This window comes from Beta vulgaris, chromosome 4, assembly GCF_026745355.1.
Source record: "Beta vulgaris subsp. vulgaris cultivar EL10 chromosome 4, EL10.2, whole genome shotgun sequence".
In the NCBI taxonomy this organism is placed as follows: Eukaryota; Viridiplantae; Streptophyta; class Magnoliopsida; order Caryophyllales; family Amaranthaceae; genus Beta; species Beta vulgaris.
Window position 1 is genome coordinate 5,901,975 of NC_079205.1, and position 20,238 is coordinate 5,922,212.

General features: G+C 38.7%; 2 protein-coding genes across 4 annotated transcripts; one reads left to right on the forward strand and one right to left on the reverse strand.

The window, feature by feature from the left end:
- The first annotated feature begins 2,767 nt into the window (after nt 1-2,767).
- Nucleotides 2,768-11,403, forward strand: LOC104907069 (uncharacterized). Of its 3 annotated transcripts, XM_010695934.4 has the most exons (8): nt 2,771-3,099; nt 3,230-7,800; nt 7,901-8,133; nt 8,218-8,362; nt 8,909-9,110; nt 9,204-9,524; nt 9,632-10,254; nt 10,515-11,403. In XM_010695934.4, exons 2-8 carry the CDS (start codon nt 3,349-3,351, stop codon nt 11,145-11,147), a joined length of 6,609 nt encoding a protein of 2,202 aa, XP_010694236.2. In that variant the 5' UTR covers nt 2,771-3,099; nt 3,230-3,348; the 3' UTR covers nt 11,148-11,403. The 3 variants fall into 3 exon arrangements, with proteins under 3 accessions (XP_010694237.2, XP_010694236.2, XP_057249890.1); XM_010695935.4 differs by having other exon boundaries at nt 2,768-7,800; nt 10,487-10,640; XM_057393907.1 differs by having other exon boundaries at nt 2,771-7,800.
- A 1,745-nt stretch (nt 11,404-13,148) lies between these two features.
- On the reverse strand, nt 13,149-20,238 carry LOC104907070 (MLP-like protein 31). Its single transcript, XM_010695936.4, has 2 exons — nt 19,861-20,238; nt 13,149-13,711 (listed from the first exon to the last, which is right to left on the reverse strand). The coding sequence occupies exons 1-2, from the start codon at nt 20,045-20,047 to the stop codon at nt 13,443-13,445; spliced, it is 456 nt and encodes a 151-aa protein (XP_010694238.2). The 5' UTR covers nt 20,048-20,238; the 3' UTR covers nt 13,149-13,442.

The window sequence follows — 20,238 nt, forward strand, 5'->3', positions numbered from 1 at the left end:
ACACGAGTTTCATCAATAAAAATAAGATTTTGAGTTTATAAATTAAAGTGTTAAGCTTGTTGTGCTTGCATAGAACTGAGAGTTCAAATACACAAACCGCGATTTTGTGTGATCTTGGAGCCGAGACTCACAAGAGAACCTCTTAAACTGCGATTTAAGAGCCTATCCCTTTTATTGTTATTATTGTTCGTCCATAAGTTCATAAAAACACAAAAAGAGTTCGAACCGCCAACAAAAATCACATCACTAGGCTAATTATATGATGATGTTCATGAGTCATCACTGTGTCCTACACAGGCAAAATAATACTCCTTCTAGTAGAAAAGTATTAGGCATATATTTTAAAATTTTATATTCAATAAGAATGATAAAGTAGAAGGATTTGAGAAAAATAAAATGGAACTCCTAAGTATCCATTTAAGGAAAATATGAACACTAAGGGTTCGTTCTACCCAATTTTATTTTGAATTATCTAGAATTTATTTTATTTTATGTGAACTTATCCCATCTTATTTGATTTTTTTAGACTTGATGTTTGTATCATTAGACTTATGTGATCTTATCGGAACATCTTATATTCTTTTGAAATAAATTGAACAAAACAGAGCCTAAGTTAGAATACAAAGTTTGAGAGAAATCGGAAAATAAACATCCGACTTGACGTAAGTAGAAAATTGAGTATTTAAGAAGAAAAAAGTAGGTTAAATTTTACGGTTTTTTCACCAAATACCCTTGACAAAAAAATTTATTCACCAAATACCCCACCTTTTTTCAAAATTCACCAGATACCCCTAACTTTTTAAAAAATTCACCAGATACCCCAAAATTTTTAAAAAATGACAAATAATGCCCTTAATGACTAACGACAGTTAACTCCGTTAGTCATTAGTGTTAATTAATCCTAAAAAACTCTAATTAACTTAAAAAAACCCTAAAAACTTAACTAACCTAACCCCCTCTCTCTCTCCCCTAACCCACCACCCCCCCAACCCCAGCCCCACCACCCAGCCCCCCACCCAGCCCCCCTCCCCTTCCCCGCCAGTCGCGCCGCCCCCCTCCCCTCCCCTTCCCACCAGTCGTGCGCCCTACCCTCCCCTTCCCCCGAAATCGTCGCGCAACCCCCCTCCCCTTCCCCCGAAATCGTCGCGCAACCCCCCCTCCCTGTCCCTTCGCGCCTACGCCGGTCGTCTGAACCGTATTATTGTCAACCTCTCTCGTCTTCCGCCGGAGAGTCTATATTCTCCTACAGTTCATACCGCACTTAAAGGAATCTCCGGCGACCTTTGTTTTCTCTTGAACCCGTCATCACCATCACCATCATTTTTCTGGGTTTTCATTTTTTTTTTGGATTGATTAATTTCAGATCTAGGTTTTCATTATTTTTTAGGTTGATTAATTTCAATCTGATTTTTTACTTTTGGTTTTCTAGATCTGTTTATATTGTGGTTGATTTAGTGGTGTTGTGTTGGTTCTTGTGGTTGATTTGATGGTGGCAGTGAAGGTGGTGGGTGATGGTTTTGGGCGAATTTGGTGGCTGCGGGGGAGGGTAGGGGTGGGGTTGGTGTCGGTGGCTGCAGAGGAAGGTAGGGGTGGGGTTGGTGTCGGTGGCTGCGAAGGAGGGGGCTGGTGGGGTTGGTGTCGGTGGCTGTGAGGAGGGGGGCTGGTGGTACCGGGGTTGGTGGTGGGGTGGTGGGGTGGTGGGTTAGTGGGGCTGGGGTTGTTAGGGGGTGGGGGGTGGTGGTTAGAGGAGAGAGAGGGTTAGGGTTAGGATTAGTTAGGGTTAATTAGGTTGACTTAGGTTAATTAGGTTGACTTAGAGCTAATTAGGTTGACTTAGGGCAAAGTTGTAAATAAACACTAACGGAGACTAACGTCCGTTATCTTTTGGGGTATCTGGTGAATTTTTTTAAAAGTTAGGGATATTTGGTGAATTTTGAAAAAAGTTGGGGTATTTGGTGAATAAATTTTTTTGTCAGGGGTATTTGGTGAAAAAACCGTAAATTTTATTATAATTATTATAATACGTTGATTATATTATGTTTCTCGTGACATTCATAATATTCACTGCAAAAATTTACCGTGATTACTCCTATAAAACAATATTATCAAATAAGAATAATAAACAAACCAACTAACCTATGCATCACACGAGTTTTATAAAACCAGCATTAAAAAAATTTGAATTGTTACAAGGCACATATAATATTACTAATTTTGTAATTATATAGATTATTGTGTTGGGTACTTGTTTAATAAATGGACCATTTTTAGGTCAATTCACATACTTATTTACACGGTTGAAAACGTTAAGCAAATACGATAATATTGAATTGAATTCAAATCCAATCAACAGATTATATAAGTGTACGCCCCCTCTACAAAATACCAAGGATGTTTTAGCCTAGTTATTAAGATTGAGGTGCTGTGAACGATAGGTCACATGTTCGAATTCCCCCTCCCTTTCTTTGTACTTTGTACCACCTTCGTGGTTCATATGGATCAAGAAAGAAAAAATATCTGTAGTGACCTTATTGGCTACTAATAATTTTTCATGCCTATTATCAAAAAATAATATTGTAAGTAAACCCACTCTACTACGATGACTGATGATTTTTCTAAAGCAAAACAAATTGTAGCTTTATTATAAATACATGTCACAAAATACACGTGGCAAATAGTGGTTGGAATTACGCAAGATATTTTATATAATAACTAGTATGTCGTAACAAAGTCCTTAACTAGATATACTCTTCCAGTCTTCCTGTATAGTTAGTGTAGAGTATATACTCCGAGTTTTCTCCTTTTTTCATCTAAAACTCTTCAATTTTATTCCATACCCAACAAAACTATAATAGAAACAAAAAACACATAAACAAACGTAACAACATTTGATTTTTCGGCGCCACTCTTATTTATCAAATAATCAATCCTCAAATTGAAGTTTAATCGATTTTCTCTATCTTTTACCCCAATTTTCTCTCTCCTAGGGTTTTCAATTCTCGTTCTCTAATCCTCCAATTTCCGCGCTTTTTGAATCGGAGTGGTGCTGATAGTGAAGCTTGATATTGGTTCATTCTTCCTTTCCCCCCTTTTTTATTTGTGAGTTCTTCGATCCGATTTCAATTTGAGTTTTATTGATCTGAATTATTCTGTTTCAATTGTATTGTTTCTAGGGTTTTTTTGTTGGTAATTTGGATCTGGAGTTTTGTGATCTTTGAATTTATTGCAGAATTTGGGGGTTCAGTAGAACTAGAACCCACTGAACCCCCTTTGGAAACGCTACTTATTGGGGGGATTGATTGTATTTGATGCTTGTGTTGTGGGTTGAGACTGTCGGATATCGGGTTGATGGCCAATCCGGGTGTAGGCAACAGATTTACACCAATGGATCTGAATAAATCATATGGGCAGTCATTGCACTCTAATCAATCAAATAATAACAGTAATCATGGATTGGGCCGGGGAAACCGGCTTAGTGCCGGTAGGGGTGGTGGTATGGTGGTCCTTTCTCGGCCTAGGAGTGCGCACAAAGTCGGGTCGAAGCTTTCTGTTCCACCCCCCTTGAATTTACCTTCTTTGAGGAAGGAATATGAGAGGTTTGATTCGTCTGGTTCTGGTGGTGGAGCTGCTGGTGGAGGTGCTGCTGGTAGTGGAGCTAGACCTTCCTCATCGGGTATGGGCTGGTCCAAGCCTAGTGCAATTGTTGTAGGGGGAGAGAGAGAGGAGGCGGCTGCTGCTGCTGCTGGTGGTGGTGATCACCTGTTGTCTAGTGAGGGTGTTCCAAGTGTTGATGGGGTTAATAGAGGAGGGGGTAATACTGCTTATATGCCGCCATCTGCTAGAGCTAGAACTGATGTTTCTGTGAATGTGATGAGTGCTGCCCAAAAAGCTACTGTTTTGAGAGGTGAGGATTTTCCTTCGTTGCGAGCTACTTTGAATGCTGTAAACGGGCCTACTCACAAGCAAAAGGATTCAGCTCATCAGAAGCATAGGCAGGGGATGAGTGAAGAACCTGCTGCTGGACATAGGGATGATTTGAACTTGAGCTCCCGTGTTGATATGCGTCCCCAAGTGCAGTCTTCCCAGCATTCTATTGGTAGTGGTCATAGGGTTAATGGCAGAGAGGATCGCAGTTCAGCCAATTTCCGCCCTCGAGAGCAGGGGCGGAAGCAGGATGATTATTTTCCCGGACCGCTACCATTGGTCCGGCTGAGCCCGAGGTCTGATTGGGCAGATGATGAGCGTGATACTAGTCATGGGTTGACTGAGAGGAGCAGAGATTTTGGTTTGCCAAGAAGTGCAGCTCATTGGGATAGGGATTTTGATTTGCCGCGTAGTAATATGCCACCAATTAAACCAGCTCAAAATTTCTTTGATAGGAGGGGTCAGCGTGACAATGATGTTGGCAAGAGTTCGGTCAACGAAGTCTCTAATGCAGACCCTTATGTTCAGGACCCTTTTTTCGGTTTTGATGGACAAGATCCTTTTCCTAGTGGCATTCTTGGGGTGGTAAAGAGGAAGAAGGATGCAAATAAACGGCTTGATTTCCATGACCCTGTCAAGGAATCTTTTGAGGCTGAACTTGAGAGGGTTCAGAAGATTCAGGAGCTAGAACGACAGCGTATCATTGATGAGCAAGAGAGAGCTATGGAAATGGTTCGCAGAGAAGAAGAGGAGAGAAAGAGAGTGGCTAGGGAACAGGAGGAACACCATAGAAGATTGGAAGAAGAAGCACGAGAAGCTACTTGGAGGGCGGAGCAAGAAAGGTTAGAAGCCATTCGAAGAGTAGAGGAGCTCAGGATATTTAAAGAAGATGAGAAGCAAAGAATGATGATGGAGGAGGAGAGAAGAAAGCAAGCTGCGAAGCAAAAACTTCTAGAATTGGAAGAAAGAATCGCAAGGAGACAAGCTGAAACAGGAAAGGGTAGTACCTCTGCTGCTATTCGAGGTGACATTATGCTGCCTGGTGTTGCCAAAGAAAGAAATGTCACCCGGGCCGATGATTTTGCTTGCTGGGAAGATGGAGAAAGGATGGTGGAGAGGATTACCAATTCTGCATCTTCTGATTCCAGTCTTACTAGATCTTTTGACATGGGTTCCAGGGCTATACCACCTAGAGAAGGTTCTTTGCCCTTTACAGATAGAGGAAAACCTTTTAATTCCTGGAGACGGGATATGTTTGAGAATGGAAACATCTCATCTTTCTTTTCTGCAGATCACGAGAATGGTCATCAGAGTCCTAGACGGGATGTATCTGTGGGAGGAAAATCATTTCCACAGAAAGATTTGTATGGTGGACACGGCTACATGCCTACCAGGGGTTACTACAGAGGGGGTATTCCAGAACCTCACATGGATGATTTTCCTCATGCAAGGGGACAGAGGTGGAACAATTATGGGGATGGAGATCTGTATAGTAGAAGCATGGAGTTAGAAGCAGACTTTACTGATAATGTTGCTGATAGATTTGATTTGGGGTGGGGTCAGGGAAGGGGTCGTGGAAGTTCTCCTTTCCCAGAACGTTTTTATCCGAATCCTGATCTTGATGAGCTTTATACTTATGGGAGGTCAAGGTATCCTGCCAGACAACCTCGGGTCTTACCCCCTCCATCACTACCTTCAACACATAGGACATTTTCTAGAGGGGAAAGTGAACGTACTGATGCCTCACCATTATATGAAGATGAAAATATTCAATTGAATCAGACATTACAACGTAAATCTGCTGGACCAAGCTATCAAAATGTTCATACCGAACCTTTACAAACAGTGGATGCTCCAGAGCAGAGTTTGAAAAATGGGGAGCAGGAACCAAACCGAAGCACTACACCTGGGTGTGACTCACAGTCTTCACTTTCTGTTTCAAGCCCCCCTAGCTCTCCTACTCATTTGTCTCACGATGATTTGGAGGAATCTAAGGAATCTTTGGCAGTTCCCTTTAGGGCAGAAGGCGAAGATATTTCCTTCTCAGAGAATGAGGCTGTACACTTAAATGCTAAAGTGATCAAGGGCAATACAATGACCACTACAAGTTCAGTATCAGAAGGTGATGATGAAGAATGGGTTATAGATAACAATGAGGAGTTACTAGAGCAAGAAGAGTATGATGAAGATGTAGGTTACCATGAAGAAGATGTACATGAAGGAGATGATGAGAATGCTGAACTGAACCATGAGTTTGAAGACATGAATCTGGGGGGGAAAGACTCTCCTCATACAGACAACTTAGTTCTTGGCTTTGATCAAGGTGTGGAAGTTGGAATACCAAATGAGGATTATGAAAATAGCCCGAGGATTGATGAAAGTTTATATGCTGGACCTCAGGCATCCGTCAACATGGTAGACCAGAAGGAATCTTTTGATGGCAGGAGAGACGGACATAGCTCACAAGCTGTTGATGTCTCGCAACTTGTGAGCACTGATGGTTCTTGTGTGATGGTTCAAGAGACTGACAAAGCTGTTGAGCCAGCTGGTGCTTCTGCATCAGCGGATTTGCTGAATGCTGGGGTCTCTACATCTGCGGCCGTTTTAAGTGCTCACCAGTCGGTATCATCTCCTGTTGGGACAAACGCGCAGTCATCTAATCAGACCATGCCTAGTGTAGCTGGTACCCAGGGCCTTTCTGACTTGTCTGTTAAGCTTCAGTTTGGGTTGTTTTCTGGTCCTTCTCTAATTCCTTCGCCTGTGCCTGCTATACAAATTGGTTCCATTCAGATGCCTCTTCAACTTCATCCACAAATTGGTTCGTCCTTAACGCACATGCATGCTCCACAGCCACCCCTCTTTCAATTTGGTCAGCTCAGGTATCCCTCTCCCATTTCTCAGGGGATTTTACCTTTGGGCCCATTTGGCCAGCCTGTTCAAGATCCTTCTCACAGTTCTGTGAAAAGCCATCATGTTCAGCTTCCACATCAGTTGAATGCACACCAGGATACCGAGTCAAAAGAGGCAAATTTGCTAGCTACATCAGGTTCAGCTTCAAACATAGACCATAAAAAGGCGGAATTAGGTCAGCAAGCTCCCCGCTTAGGGAATCCTCGCAATGTTATTAGAAATTTGAAGCCTTCATTGGCTAATAGAGCATCAGAAAGTCGAGGTGGTCCATCATATCATTCTACTGCTAATGTAAGAGATTCTAGTGGACCTTCAGCACCAGGTCAATTCTCAGGGAGCAGAGGGAGGAGTTTTTCCTTCACAGCTAGAAATCATGGCGCTAGATCGTCCTCTTCGGCAAACGGGGCATCTCATCCAGATACTGTTGCATTCCAGAGGAAGCCACGCCGTGGTCCACAGAGATATGAGTTTCGGGTACGCCAGACTGCTGATGGAAATCAATCTTCTGTCCTGCCTTCTTCTAGTTTATCTGGGCTGGATGCCAAGTTGAATTACGATGGAAAGGGTTCAAGGACAATGCCAAAAAGTGGGTTGAAGAAAGAACTAACTTCTGATATACAGAAACAAACCACTGGTTCAGAAAGTTCAAGCTCAACTCCGATTACAATTCTGGAGGCTGGTTCTAGGATTGAAGAAGACACGAAATCCCTAAATGAAGCAGCAGCGACCAGTGTGCTAGACACCTCACAACGTGCAGAAGGAAGCTTGAAAAGAAACATTAGTTCTGAAGACGATGTTGACGCTCCCTTGCAAAGTGGTATTGTGCGTGTCTTCAAGCAACCTGGTATTGAAGCCCCTAGTGATGAAGATGATTTTATTGAAGTAAGGTCAAAGAGGCAAATGCTGAATGATCGTCGTGAGCAGAGAGAAAAGGAAAATAAGGCGAAATCAAGCAACATGAGAAAGGTTATATCATTTGTATTGTTTTAAATGATGGAATATATCACATGTAATATATATGTATATATATAATGCTTAAATTTTTAACTTATTTCTTGGACTTCAGGCTCAGCGAAAATCTCGCCCAGCGGTTCAAGGTACTTCCACTGCCAGAAGCACAAGCAGAACTACTTCATTGACTGCTCAAGCACCAAAAAATGTTCGATCAGCTGTCCCATTGAAAAGAGGCTTGCTGAACAATGAAGTGTCATCAACACTAAATAATGCTGTGTCCCAACCATTAGCTCCAATTGGTACTCCTACTGATTGTCAGACTGATGGGAAACCCCAGCCCATGAAGTAAGCATTATTTGAGGGGAAACAATCCCTTTCAATGGAAAGTTTATCCAGCTTGCTACATTGCTAATTAAAAAATGTTTTCAGGTCACCACAAACTAATTCCTATACAAGCAGTGGGCGTATTGTTGGACCTGATGCCCCTGACCCAAATCTTAATACTCAGAGGAAGGTTGCTGACGGAATTCAGTCCTCTTTAGGTTCCTGGGGTAGTCCAAGCATTAATCAACCGGTATGCTTTATTATACTTGTTAAATGCCAGCTTCGCTGTTTTTGTGCTCTGGCTGCAATACTAGTTTAGTTCTTGTTCTATTCTGGATGTATTCACCTAATATTGACCTGCTAGTCTTGCTAGCTTTGGAAGTGAACAGATGATTATTTTATTCAATTTTTGGGATGAATAAGCTATGTTGCCACGTTGAATAGTTTTTTTTAGAGTTAAGAATTGAATTTCGTTAGTTTGGCTCGACTGCGCATTTATTAAGCTGCTTAGGCTTTTCTGTGCAAGTTCTATTTTCCGTTGTTTGTTTTTTGACTGTACAAACTTATTTGTGCCTCGGAAATGTGCTATACGGTGATGATGAGGAGTCAATAAGTATACTCTTTGATTTTTGGCAATGAATTTCTAATTCGGTCTTGTATGCTAGGTGGATGTCTGCTGCCATCCCTTCTCTTTCTCATTGATAGTGGCAGATAGGAACTAACTCACTCTTGCTTTTGTTTTTTCATTTTTATCGAACTGGTAAGATTTTTGAAATGCTTGATTGAATATTTGTAGGTTATGGCCTTGACACAAACCCAACTCGAGGAGGCTATGAAGCCTGCTCGTTTTGATACGCATATCATATCTATTGGAGATTGTGGTAGCTCAGTAGACGACTCAGGCATGCCATCATCATCTGTCCTTGCAAAAGATAGCATATTTTCTTCTACAACTAGTCCGATTAATTCTCTCCTTGCTGGGGAGAAGATACAGTTTGGTACATCTCACAACCATTAGTGTCTGATGACCATGAGATTCGATCTATGTTCTGTATTCACTCTTTTGAATGATCTTGCTTGTTGCTCTCCAGGTGCAGTCACATCTCCGACAATTCTCCCTCCTAGCACCCGTGTTTCACATAGCATTAGGCCTCTGGCTTCTCTCCCGTTGGATGTTCAAATATCTCAGAGTATGCCTGCATCACAGAGTAGTGCTGCTATTTTTGAAAAAGAGAAGCATCTTAAAGACTCTTGCCCCCCTTTAGAGGATTGTGAAGCAGAAGCAGCAGCTTCAGCTGTTGCTGTTGCAGCTATTGGCAATGATGAGGTTGGGAATGGGATGGGTAATAGTTCAACTTCCATCTCAGCTTCCAAAGGCTTCGGAGGTGCTGATATAAGCAGGATCACGACGGGTAACAAAACTTTTCTTTTGTTTATTTGGCTGTGTTTTTTGGATAGTGCAATCATCAATGTTTAGACTTTTTCTTTCTTGAAACTTCATAAACGTCTCTCTGTGCAGATCTATCTGTAGAGACACCACCAATTTCAATATGGCCAGCTTTACCTAGTCCTCACAGTTCTTCAAGTCAGATGCTTTCACCATTTCCTGGAGGCACAACTTCTCATTTCCCATTCTATGATATGAATCCTATGATGGGGGGTCATGTCTTTGCCTTTGGTCATGAGGAATCTGGGGGCCCTCAGCCACAGCCCCAGAAGAGCACTGTATCTAGTTCAGGCCCAGTGGGAACTTGGCAACAATGCCATACTGGTGTAGATTCGTTCTATGGTCCTCCTGCTGGATTCACAACACCTTTCATCAGTCCTCCTGGAAGTATGCCTGGGGTACAAGGCCCTCCACACATGGTGGTTTATAATCATTTTGCCCCTGTAGGGCAATATGGTCAAGTTGGCTTGAGTTACATGGGAACCACATACATCCCTTCTGGAAAACAGCCTGATTGGAAGCATAATCCCGGATCTACCTTGGGTACCAGTGAGGGAGAAATGAACAATGCGAGTATGGTCCCTGTGCAGCGCAACGCTCCCAATGTACCAGCTCAGCTTCAACATTTAGCTACTGGGTCTCCCCTGCTGTCCATGCCATCGCCGTTAGCCATGTTCGAAGTGTCGCCTTTCCAGGTAATTTGACATAGTTTACATGAACAAACTTGCTGCAGATTTTGTTGTTTCCTATTAATTTGTCCAGCATTGGAAGTTTGTTTATGTGAGGGTGGGGGCATCCTGATGAATGGTAGAATGTAAGAAATGTAGCTATCTTTTCGGTTTCTTCAGAAATCAGACTGTAGATATTTTTTTTGGCTTTTCATTAAAAATTTATACTGTTTGATATTTGGTTTTTTCACTTCCATAGGATTAACTGTCAGAATAATGTTTTGCAGTCCTCACCTGATGTCTCTACGCATTCTCGCTGGTCCCATGTCCAACCATCATCTATTCACACAATTCCACAATCTATGCCATTGCAGCAGCAAGCTGAGGGTCCAATACCATGTCAATCAGATCACCATTCATTAAATGCAAATGGCTTCTCCAATCCCCAAACTTCACCATCACTTGAAGATGGTCAATCTTTTGCTGTGGGTTCAAATGCTGCTGCAGCCCAATTTTCTGACGAACTTGGTTTAGTAAATCCATCAATTGCCACTGGGTCTGAAGCTGTGGCTCTTAATGTGGGGAGTAAGAGCCACTCTGGGGATTCTGTAAAGATTGATGCTGCTGTTGCTGGTGAAGGTTCTGGAAGAATAAGGAACCCATATGCTGCTGTTTCTGCTCCCAACAAGGTCCAATCAGCTAAACAAAAGAATCTATCAGGGCAACACCAGTACAATCATTATCAGAGAGCGGGAATTCAGAAGAATGGTCCATCTGGGCCAGAATGGCCCAGCCGTAAAACAGGGTTTCACGGAAGGAACCATTCTTCATCAGGAGAGAGAGGCTTCCTTCCTGCCAAGGTCAAGCAGATATACGTTGCTAAGCAAAGTAGTACAGGTGGAACTGGACCTGCTATATAAGCTGTGCAGTTAATCCAGGATTTGGATAAGAAACGACAGTGTGATTACTCAAAAAGGTTTGATAGGGCTAATTATGGTAATATTCTTTTTCTTCAAGCAAAAATATACTGGAGAAAGTTGAAGATATTGTACTTTTAGGTGTTTAGAAGTTGTAGCATGTAGTTTTTTGGTCCATTTAGCCCTTGAATGAGGTGTAATTTGAATCATTAATTGAATTTTGGCATAGTACTTTTTGCTATATGATTTAACTTAGATCCGCTGCTGCTTTCTATTAGTATTTTGAAGTTTGATCATTTGCACGTTCTTCTTTCCACACATTTTTGTGTTTGAGACTTGATAGTAATAAATCACTGTCTTGCAATTTTCGCACTACCGTGGGTAGTTTTTGCTGCCATTTGCAACCATTGCCATACTGTTGCAATTCGTTTCAGTGCCGAACGTGAATCTATTCTTGACGAATCGCCATTATTAAGATTTAGCTAGATGTACTTGCGACATTAGGTAGAATAGATTGGAATGTCTTGGATTCATTTGCAGGTGTTTGCTTAGCTACCTTTCTGAGAAGGAAAAGAAAAGAAAACAAAAGGCTAGCTTTTGTAGAGCCTACTAGGTGCAGCTTCTGAACTGGCTCAAAAACTGTTCTCTGCTTCTCTCTACAGATGCACTTTCTTTTATAATAAACATACCACCATTAGATCTATATGACTTATCTTCCTATCTTTTCAAGCAAATACAATTGCTAACGCTGCGTCAACCAAATTATTGCTAATGTAATTGTTTAGGATTTTCTCTGGGTGACATAATAAGTGTCATTGAAGCAATTTCAGTCACCTGCACAGAAGAATTTTCAAGAACTTTTAGTAATTGTCCTCCAGAAAATTTTTAACTGCTGAGCATTTGGATACAATAAACGTTGTTACTACTTGCTCATTATATGATGTTCATCATTCTCTCCCAAACAGAGGCAAATTTAAGGAAGTACTCCTACATGAGATGGAAAGATCTATTTTTTTTTTTTTTTGAACTTTTAGGATATATGAAACAGGATCCAAAACTGAAATTTTATGTGGAACAGGACCCCAAAACTGAAATTTTATGTGGAACAGGATCCCAAAACTGAAATTTTATTGATATCTCAATATTCTATATAATAAAATTCAATAATTTACTTAATTAATGTAATTTTAAATCTTTAAGTTTCGATAGTTTATATATCGACTAAGGGTTTGACAATTGGCTTTTGGCTGTTTTAGTTGGCTTGTTTGACTGGCTGGAGACATTGGCGGTATGTATTGGTTGTCCAAGCCAGCTGTTTGCAAAAGTATTTGGTAAAATTAGTTGTGGCTGTTGGCGGCTTATTAGAGAGTTTGTGGGCGAACAAGCCAAAAACCAATCCAAAAAGCTACTCCATGCAACTTTTTCATTTTGACTTAAAAGCCCGCTTTTCAACCAACCAAAAAACCAATAACCAAACATTTTTTTAACTGTTTGACCAAATTAAAAAGTCAAAAACTAATGAGAAAGTCATTTACCGAACATTGCCTAATATTTTCACGAGGTTGGTCTATTAGATGAAAAAATAAAACAAATTGTCAACTTCCCCCAATAATTTAGGGAAAGTGGAATGATATAAAGTTATGAATTTTTTTAATACTTAATAAATGCCTTTATTAATTGAATTTAGCTAGCTAGGAGGGTTGTTACCACATGTTCTTGCCCTAGCCATACAATTAACTGAGACATACCAAACAGCAAAAATGTGTTTTAAAACTCAAATTCATAACCTTTCATTAGACAAAACAAATACATTAACCAACTAGTCTTCCATCTTATATTGATCATTGTAGAAAAAAAGTTATTAAAAGATAAGATAATATATCTAATGTTAAAACAATTATATATAAATGTATATATTAATATTCATGAAATTAATGTTAATAATTGCATGTCGTACCTTTCATACTCTTTCAAATGAAGGTAAAAACCTATAGGCAAAAATCATAATGCAAATAAAGCTACTAGATTATATATAGTTTATTAACATAATTAGGAAATTACATAAGAAATCCTAACAAAACTAGGATTTGTTATAGGGAAGCCACTCGTGCACATCACATATACACCCCATAGGATACAAGACATATTTAATTTCAAACACCCCCCCATAAGTGTGTTTATTATACTTTGCATACAAAACATCACACCAGAAAAATATTGTAACATGTATAATATGTTGTACTATATAATGGAACACATAGTGATATAGAGGATTTCACTATCCTCATTCTAAGTTCATTAATCCTTGAGATAATAAGCATCAATATCTCTTGTTACTCCAATGTAGAAGTCCATGTGGTCTTTTGGATAAGGCCCATAATCATCAAACCTTTCAAACTCTGCAACCCACTTTGCTGTTGTCATTGTCCCTTTTGTCAGAGCCTGAATAATTAATGTATAACTTTTATACTCTTCCAAAAGTGATCCTTCAAGGACTTTGAGACTCACTAACTTGTTCTCCTCATCTATATCAACAACGGTCTTGGCGTAACGCATTTTTCCATCAGCTGTAATATATATAATATAAAAGTACATTAAACATTTCAGAATAATTAGAAAGATATTGATTAACAAGTGTTACCTAAAAGAAAAGGAGTTAGCTCAAGTGGGTAGAGCGCTTCCCCTTGGCCTCTGAGATCAAGGGTTCAATCCTTAATAAGGTATTACCTTAGCATGCTATGCATGCCTTTTTTTTTGAAAAGTAAAATTAATTCATTAATAAAAAGTCATATGACATCTACATAAGCAATCGAATCAAACAAATACATAAGTTGAATCAAACAAAATTTCCTTCATAAAAACTACGATCGTCAAACAAATCTTGCAATGTGGAACATCTCCCGCTTATATCGCTGGAAAATACAGCCTTGTTGGAGAGACAATCTAACGATCCCTTGTAGTCGTGAGGATGATTTCCGTCGGATTCATCTGACCGTATTCGAAAAATTGATAACCTTTGTGATCCCGCATAATTCTTCACCAACAAAATAATTTCACGACAATCCATTAGATCTAGTATCCCGGATTGTAACCTGTAGAAATTCCCCCTCTAAAAGAGGAGAAAACCCTGTCTTTCGAAGGAGGTCGAAAAACCCTGTCTTTCGAAGGAGATCGAAAAACCTTTTCTTATGAAGGAGATCGAAAACCCTGTCTTTCGAGGGAGAAATCGTTATTGGAAACCTAAAAACAAATAAAAGAACAAAGGTGGGGGATTTCCAACGGTAAAAACCGATGGAAGCCCCTTTAAAAATCAACAATGGAGGCTAGGGTTTTTGAAAGTAGAGAGGAGAGAGGGGAGAGAAGATGTGAGGAGGCCTCCCTCTTAGTTAGTTAGCTTGTCACATTTGTATAATTTCGACTAACATGTTTTATACAATGAAGTGAAAACCTGCATGCTATGCATGCTTTATCAGCCAATATGTTGGTGTTTTCTACAGGCTAGTAGCTTTGGAGGGTTTAATTCTTAAACTGACTTAATTTCCTAATAAAAAAAAACACGTGTTACCTAAACCTAATGGATTGAGACTAACATTCCCCTCATGGCTCGTGAGAAGGGTTCTAAAGCTTTTGTTGTTGGATACAGAGCCACAAATGAAGTAGTTTTGTAGAGGTAGCAATAATATGATTTGGATTAGCAAACATATTTTGTTTAGGATATCTTTTCCTAGTTCTAACTAGTTTAGAATACTTTGTATTATAAATATGCTTGTTTAATAATAATACTATTAAGTTTTTTAGCTCATTATTAGTATCAAAGTCAACAAATACATAAAACACAAAAATCAGATTTTTTTTTTCTACACCTCGCCTACCAGTACCACCATGACTGGCGGTCAAGACACCCCCGCCACCTCCTAATACTCTTCTTAAAATTGAAGCCAATTCTCCTTATTACCTTGGCTCCCAAGATTGATCCAGTGATTTTATCACCCCACCCGCCTAGGTAGCGACAATTACGATGATTGGGCAAGTAATATTCAAGCTGTCTTAGAAGCTCGAAATCAGTTTGTATTCTCAGATGGCACCATCACTACTCCTACATCCCCTTGTACTTTTCTCGATTGGACCACATTTCATGACATGTTAATTTCATGGCATTGACCCGGAAGTCAAAACTACTCTCACGAAATATCGTGATGCCAAAAAGTTATAGGATACTTTAAAGACACGATTTTATGTTGTAATGACCACCGTATTCAAAAAATTCGTACCTCTATTGCGAAGTGTAAACAAACAAAATCTATGTCTATCTCCCAATATTATGGTAAATTGAATTCCTTATGGGAAAAGCTACATCATCATGAACCTCTAATTTCTTGCGCATGTTGTTCTGCTTGTACCGCCAACGACCAACATACTTCCCACCACACCGCTACCATGCTCCACAATTTTCTGACGGGTTTGGATTCTGATTATGCCCAAACTCGACAACAAATTATGGCCCAAGATCCTTTACCCTTTCTCGATCGGGCCTATCAAGTCCTTATCCAGGCTGAATGCTTGCGCCTTTCTGCCATGGCCACTGTCATGCAACCCTTGCATGTTCTAACAAGTTTAGACAAAAATCCGGTCTCAAGTTTTCTCAAGTCATATCCTATATGCCAATAATTAATTTATAGGAAATATTGTCAAAAATAAGCCAATATTTGGCTATCTGCTAAAAGTAAGTCAACCATTTGATTATCCTAGAATAAGTTAATTTTGATATCACTTAAACGAGTTGCTACTCTGTTTGTGATTATCCTAGAATAAGTTAACTTTGTATTTCTCTCTTACTCATAGTGTCTCTGTTTCTAATATAGTGGATTTATGTGACGTAGCATATTTATAAACGAGTCTTGTCTAGTCAAACTGCTTGCACAAATGAGCTAAAACCTCAATCAAAACCCGCAATTATGGATTGTATAAAAATATATACTTCATTTGATTAGCATATTGTCTATGTCAATTTCAAATATTTTCGTTTCATCATGATAGATGTTATAAAATATAATTTGTAACAATGATATTATCTCTCTTATAAAAGATTTCAGTTTGTGTAATAATGATAAGGTATATAAAGAGTTGAAAAATAATAATGAAATAGGAGAAAAAAATACAAGTTTGCTGAAAATGACATAGAAATCAGTAATAATGATATGCAACATATAGCAATAACAATGTGGAAAAGTTTTATAAATGACATTAACAAATAATAAAAAAAGACATAATAGATTTAGTAAAATACATCAACTAGCTCTAAAATGATATAAAATATACCGATAATAATGAAACTAGAGAGTTTTATAATGACATAAAACAATTACATTAGTTTACAAATGTTAGATGTTACGTAATAAGTTATGGTTTAACATGTTACACATAAGACACACATTATTTACTTTTGAAGAGATAAACAAAGAGAGTCATAAATTTAAGACAACTTTTATCTAATGAGGAGATTATGTTCGATGAGATTATAGATCAAATTTAAGGATTGTGAAATATCAAAACGGACAAAATTCCATGCAAAGAAGTCTGTTTTAGGACATGTTCTTTTTGACTTAAAATAGTTGAACTGAAATGAACTGGAATGAATAGTGACATGTAAGAGTAAAAATATTGTCCAGAGCTGAACTAAGCTGAACTAAACTGAGCTGAACTGAACTGAAAATAACCTGGGGAGAATAGGACCTTAATTTATTTAAGAACCATAATTGGAAGTCATGAAATACTTACTTAAATTGTTCACTTACGACGTGCATGGGATAAGATAGCGGCCCTTATATAAAAGAAGCAAGGGATTAACTCTTAAATCCACTAAAAGTTTCCATTGGTTTGTGTTATTGCGACTTCCACTCAAATTTAAGAAAAAATGATCAACCAAAAAAGACAAAAAGAATGATACATGTAAAGGCTTCAGATATAGTATTACTAGAATTTTTTGCACGTGATGCGTGCTTGAATTTTTTTTGAAACAGAAACTCGATTTTCTTCGGTATAAGAGTCAAAATTTGATAGACATACAAAGTATAATTGTTTTTAGTTGTAAAATTTGATTGGTTTAGTTTCTGTCACTAAGTCTCTCACCATTCTTTTTGTTTTTTTTTTTACTTTTCAAAGTTAAATTCTATGAACAAAATAGAAATTTTATTGAATTTATTTATGATTTCTAATATTATAATTTTTTAGTTGATTTTTGAATTAAGTACAGTACTTCATAAATTGTAAAGAAAGTTGACACTTTCATTTCAAGTCAATTTTTTCATAGGTTGTAGTTTAAGTGATTTTTAAGTTTTTATAAAGTTTCCTCATTTTAGTGATTTGCATAACGTAAATTATGCAATTTTATGATTTTAGTTGATTTGTGAGTGATTGTTATAATTATATTTTTGGTATTTTTGTTTGAAGCCCCCTTTGAGTTGTAAGTGAATTTGTAATTTAGAATGGGAAGGGGGGTAAAATAGGCATTTCAAAAGAGGACACCATTGCTCACCCCTTCCCTTATATAATAGAGATATGCACGCGACGCGTGCGAAAACAAACAAAAGGTTAATTATTGCGTAATAATATATACGAAAAATTATTCATAAAGTTAATTGTATATTTTTCTTCTGTTTTTTTGAAAGCCAATAAATCAATGATGATGTAAATATTTTGTTAATTGAGGATATAATGATAAAAGATGGTGAATTTATAATTTATTACTTAAAGGTATAAAAGGACTTATCATTTTTAGTGTCCCCCTCCTCTTCCCTTATATATATATTATATCTTATTGAAAGGGCTTTGTTATTTGACGCCATAGTATTTCCTACTTAACCCCCTAATACAGGTATTTTTATACTGTATATTCATATTTTCATTTTTTTTTCTTTCTTCTTTCTTTCTCCTCCCCTTCCCCTCTTACCACCATTGGAGCCACCACCACCAAGCACAACACTGCCACCACCAACACCGCCGCCACGAAGACCACACCAAAACCGCCGCCACCAACACCACACCAACACATCACCACCACCACCACACAAATTCATATAACACAAGTTCTGGTGATTTTTTGAAAAATAATTATAGAGGTGTCCACCATGGCAGACGCTCCACCAAAGGGTGAGGCGCTTGCCATGGACGCTTTTTTTTTTAGAAATTATGGAGAGGCGTCCACCATGGACGCCCCACCACCGGTGGAGGCGTCCATGGCTAGGGATGGAAATGGATGGGATTCGGGGCGGGTGGAGCATCACCCGCATCCGTCACCCGCATCCATCCGCTCCACCCGCATCCATCCGTCACCCACCGGGTGAAACGGGTGGGTCGGGTGATAAACGGGTGAAACCATGTAGTATATTTTCTAATGAAATTTGTGATATGATGTACATGATATAAAATATTTCTATCAAAAATATAAAAAATAAGTAAGTTTATATGTAAAACTTAATAAATGGGTGATGGGTTGGAGGTTAAACGGGTGATGGATCGGGTGACGGGTGAAAAAATTCTCATCCACCACCCGCTTTCCATCCATTTAAATCGGGTTTTTCATCCATTTAAAAATCCGGGTTAAACGGGTGATGGATGATCCATCACCCATTTCCATCCTTATCCATGGCAGGTGCCTCACTCTCTGGTGGAGCGCCTGCCATGGACGCCTTCTTTTTTTTTTAATAAAAAATTCACTGTAAAAGTAGAGGAGAGAAAAAGGGTGCGACACCAGTAGTGGTGCGGCGGTGGTGGTACGGCGGTCCGACGACGACAGTAGTGGTGCAGAGATGGTGGTCCGACGGTGGTGGTGCGTCGGCAGTGGTGCGATGTGGAAGAAGATGGAAGGAAAAGTGAAGGAAGAAGGAGAGAAAATCTGAAAATGAGAAAATACGGTATATTATACGTATTTAGGGCGTTACTAGGAAATTCTAGGACGTCGTTTAACAAACCAATATTGAAAACGCTTGGCCGAAAATTGTAGCACATTATGCATCAAACCAAAACCCCCCTCCCCTAAAGTTTGGAAAAATGAATAAATTCACCACTAAATTGCACTTTGATTGCTTATTTTATCAAGATTTACAATGATACTATGAATTGTTAATGGAAATCAAGAGTGAAGCTACTATATTTTAAATCCATATTAAACGAAATGGCTTATTTTCTGCTTTTCATTGACATTTTTCAACGCCAAATAATATCATATTATGCATTGAACTGCTAAATAATACTCCCTTCATCTTGTTTTACTTATTTTTAGAGGGAAATAGAGGTGGATTAAATTAATTTATGAACAGAACAACCATAAGAACACAAGGAGATACCTCTGCTGGATAATGATGTTCCCAGCGCTATTCAACAGCAAAAAGACTTGCCACATGTTCCATATATAGATATCTCTTTTACTTGCTATATTTCATGTATTTGGTAAGCGCGATGCACCAAAAAGTATCATTATTCCCTTTAATTTTTGTTTTTTGTTATTTCTACCTATAATTTTGAAATACATGTGAATTTCACATAAAGTTATGGTTTCCGCCACATCTTGTCATTTCCTAATTACTTATGCCCACAAGGCCACAACAATACAGTAGATGATTAAAACAGAGAGAATAACAAACAAAATATATTGAGGCATGGTACCGGCACAAAAACTAGTAAATAGTAAAAATCTATAAGCATAAATTTTTTTTACCGATGGTGTAAATCCATAACAATATAGAACCAGGCTGCCCAAATTTACCCTCAAGCAGTTCGCAACACTGAATTCTCTGAGGGGTGATGTTGGAGGTATAGTATGGTTTGCTGGCTATTAATCTAAAGAACTTGTCTCCAGATGTCTTAATGTCAATGTCAACTTGCATCTTCCCTAGCACACCCATTTTAAACACCCTTAAAAGTTACAAAACGGAAGCTAAGGAGAGATGCAAGTAGTTAGTTTTTGAGGAGTTGCCAAGTTTTATTTGTAGGATCAATGCCCCTTTTATATATACAAGGTTGGACTGAATAGTAGTGCGTGATTGAGAATACGACAAATGCAATCTCATTTCATTTGTTTTGGTGGGTAAGTTTG

What these genes read in the sequence shown, in the direction of transcription:
- LOC104907069 (XM_057393907.1), top strand. Translation starts at nt 3,349, where the DNA reads ATGGCCAATCCGGGTGTAGGCAACAGATTTACACCAATGGATCTGAAT. An exon ending in GGGAAACCCCAGCCCATGAA is followed by an intron (nt 8,134 to 8,217) that starts GTAAGCATTATT and finishes AAATGTTTTCAG; the next exon opens with GTCACCACAAACTAATTCCT. An exon ending in TCGAAGTGTCGCCTTTCCAG is followed by an intron (nt 10,255 to 10,514) that starts GTAATTTGACAT and finishes AATGTTTTGCAG; the next exon opens with TCCTCACCTGATGTCTCTAC.
- LOC104907070 (XM_010695936.4), bottom strand. Translation starts at nt 20,047, where the DNA reads ATGGGTGTGCTAGGGAAGATGCAAGTTGACATTGACATTAAGACATCT. An exon ending in GTTATGGATTTACACCATCG is followed by an intron (nt 13,712 to 19,860) that starts GTAAAAAAAATT and finishes TATATATTACAG; the next exon opens with CTGATGGAAAAATGCGTTAC.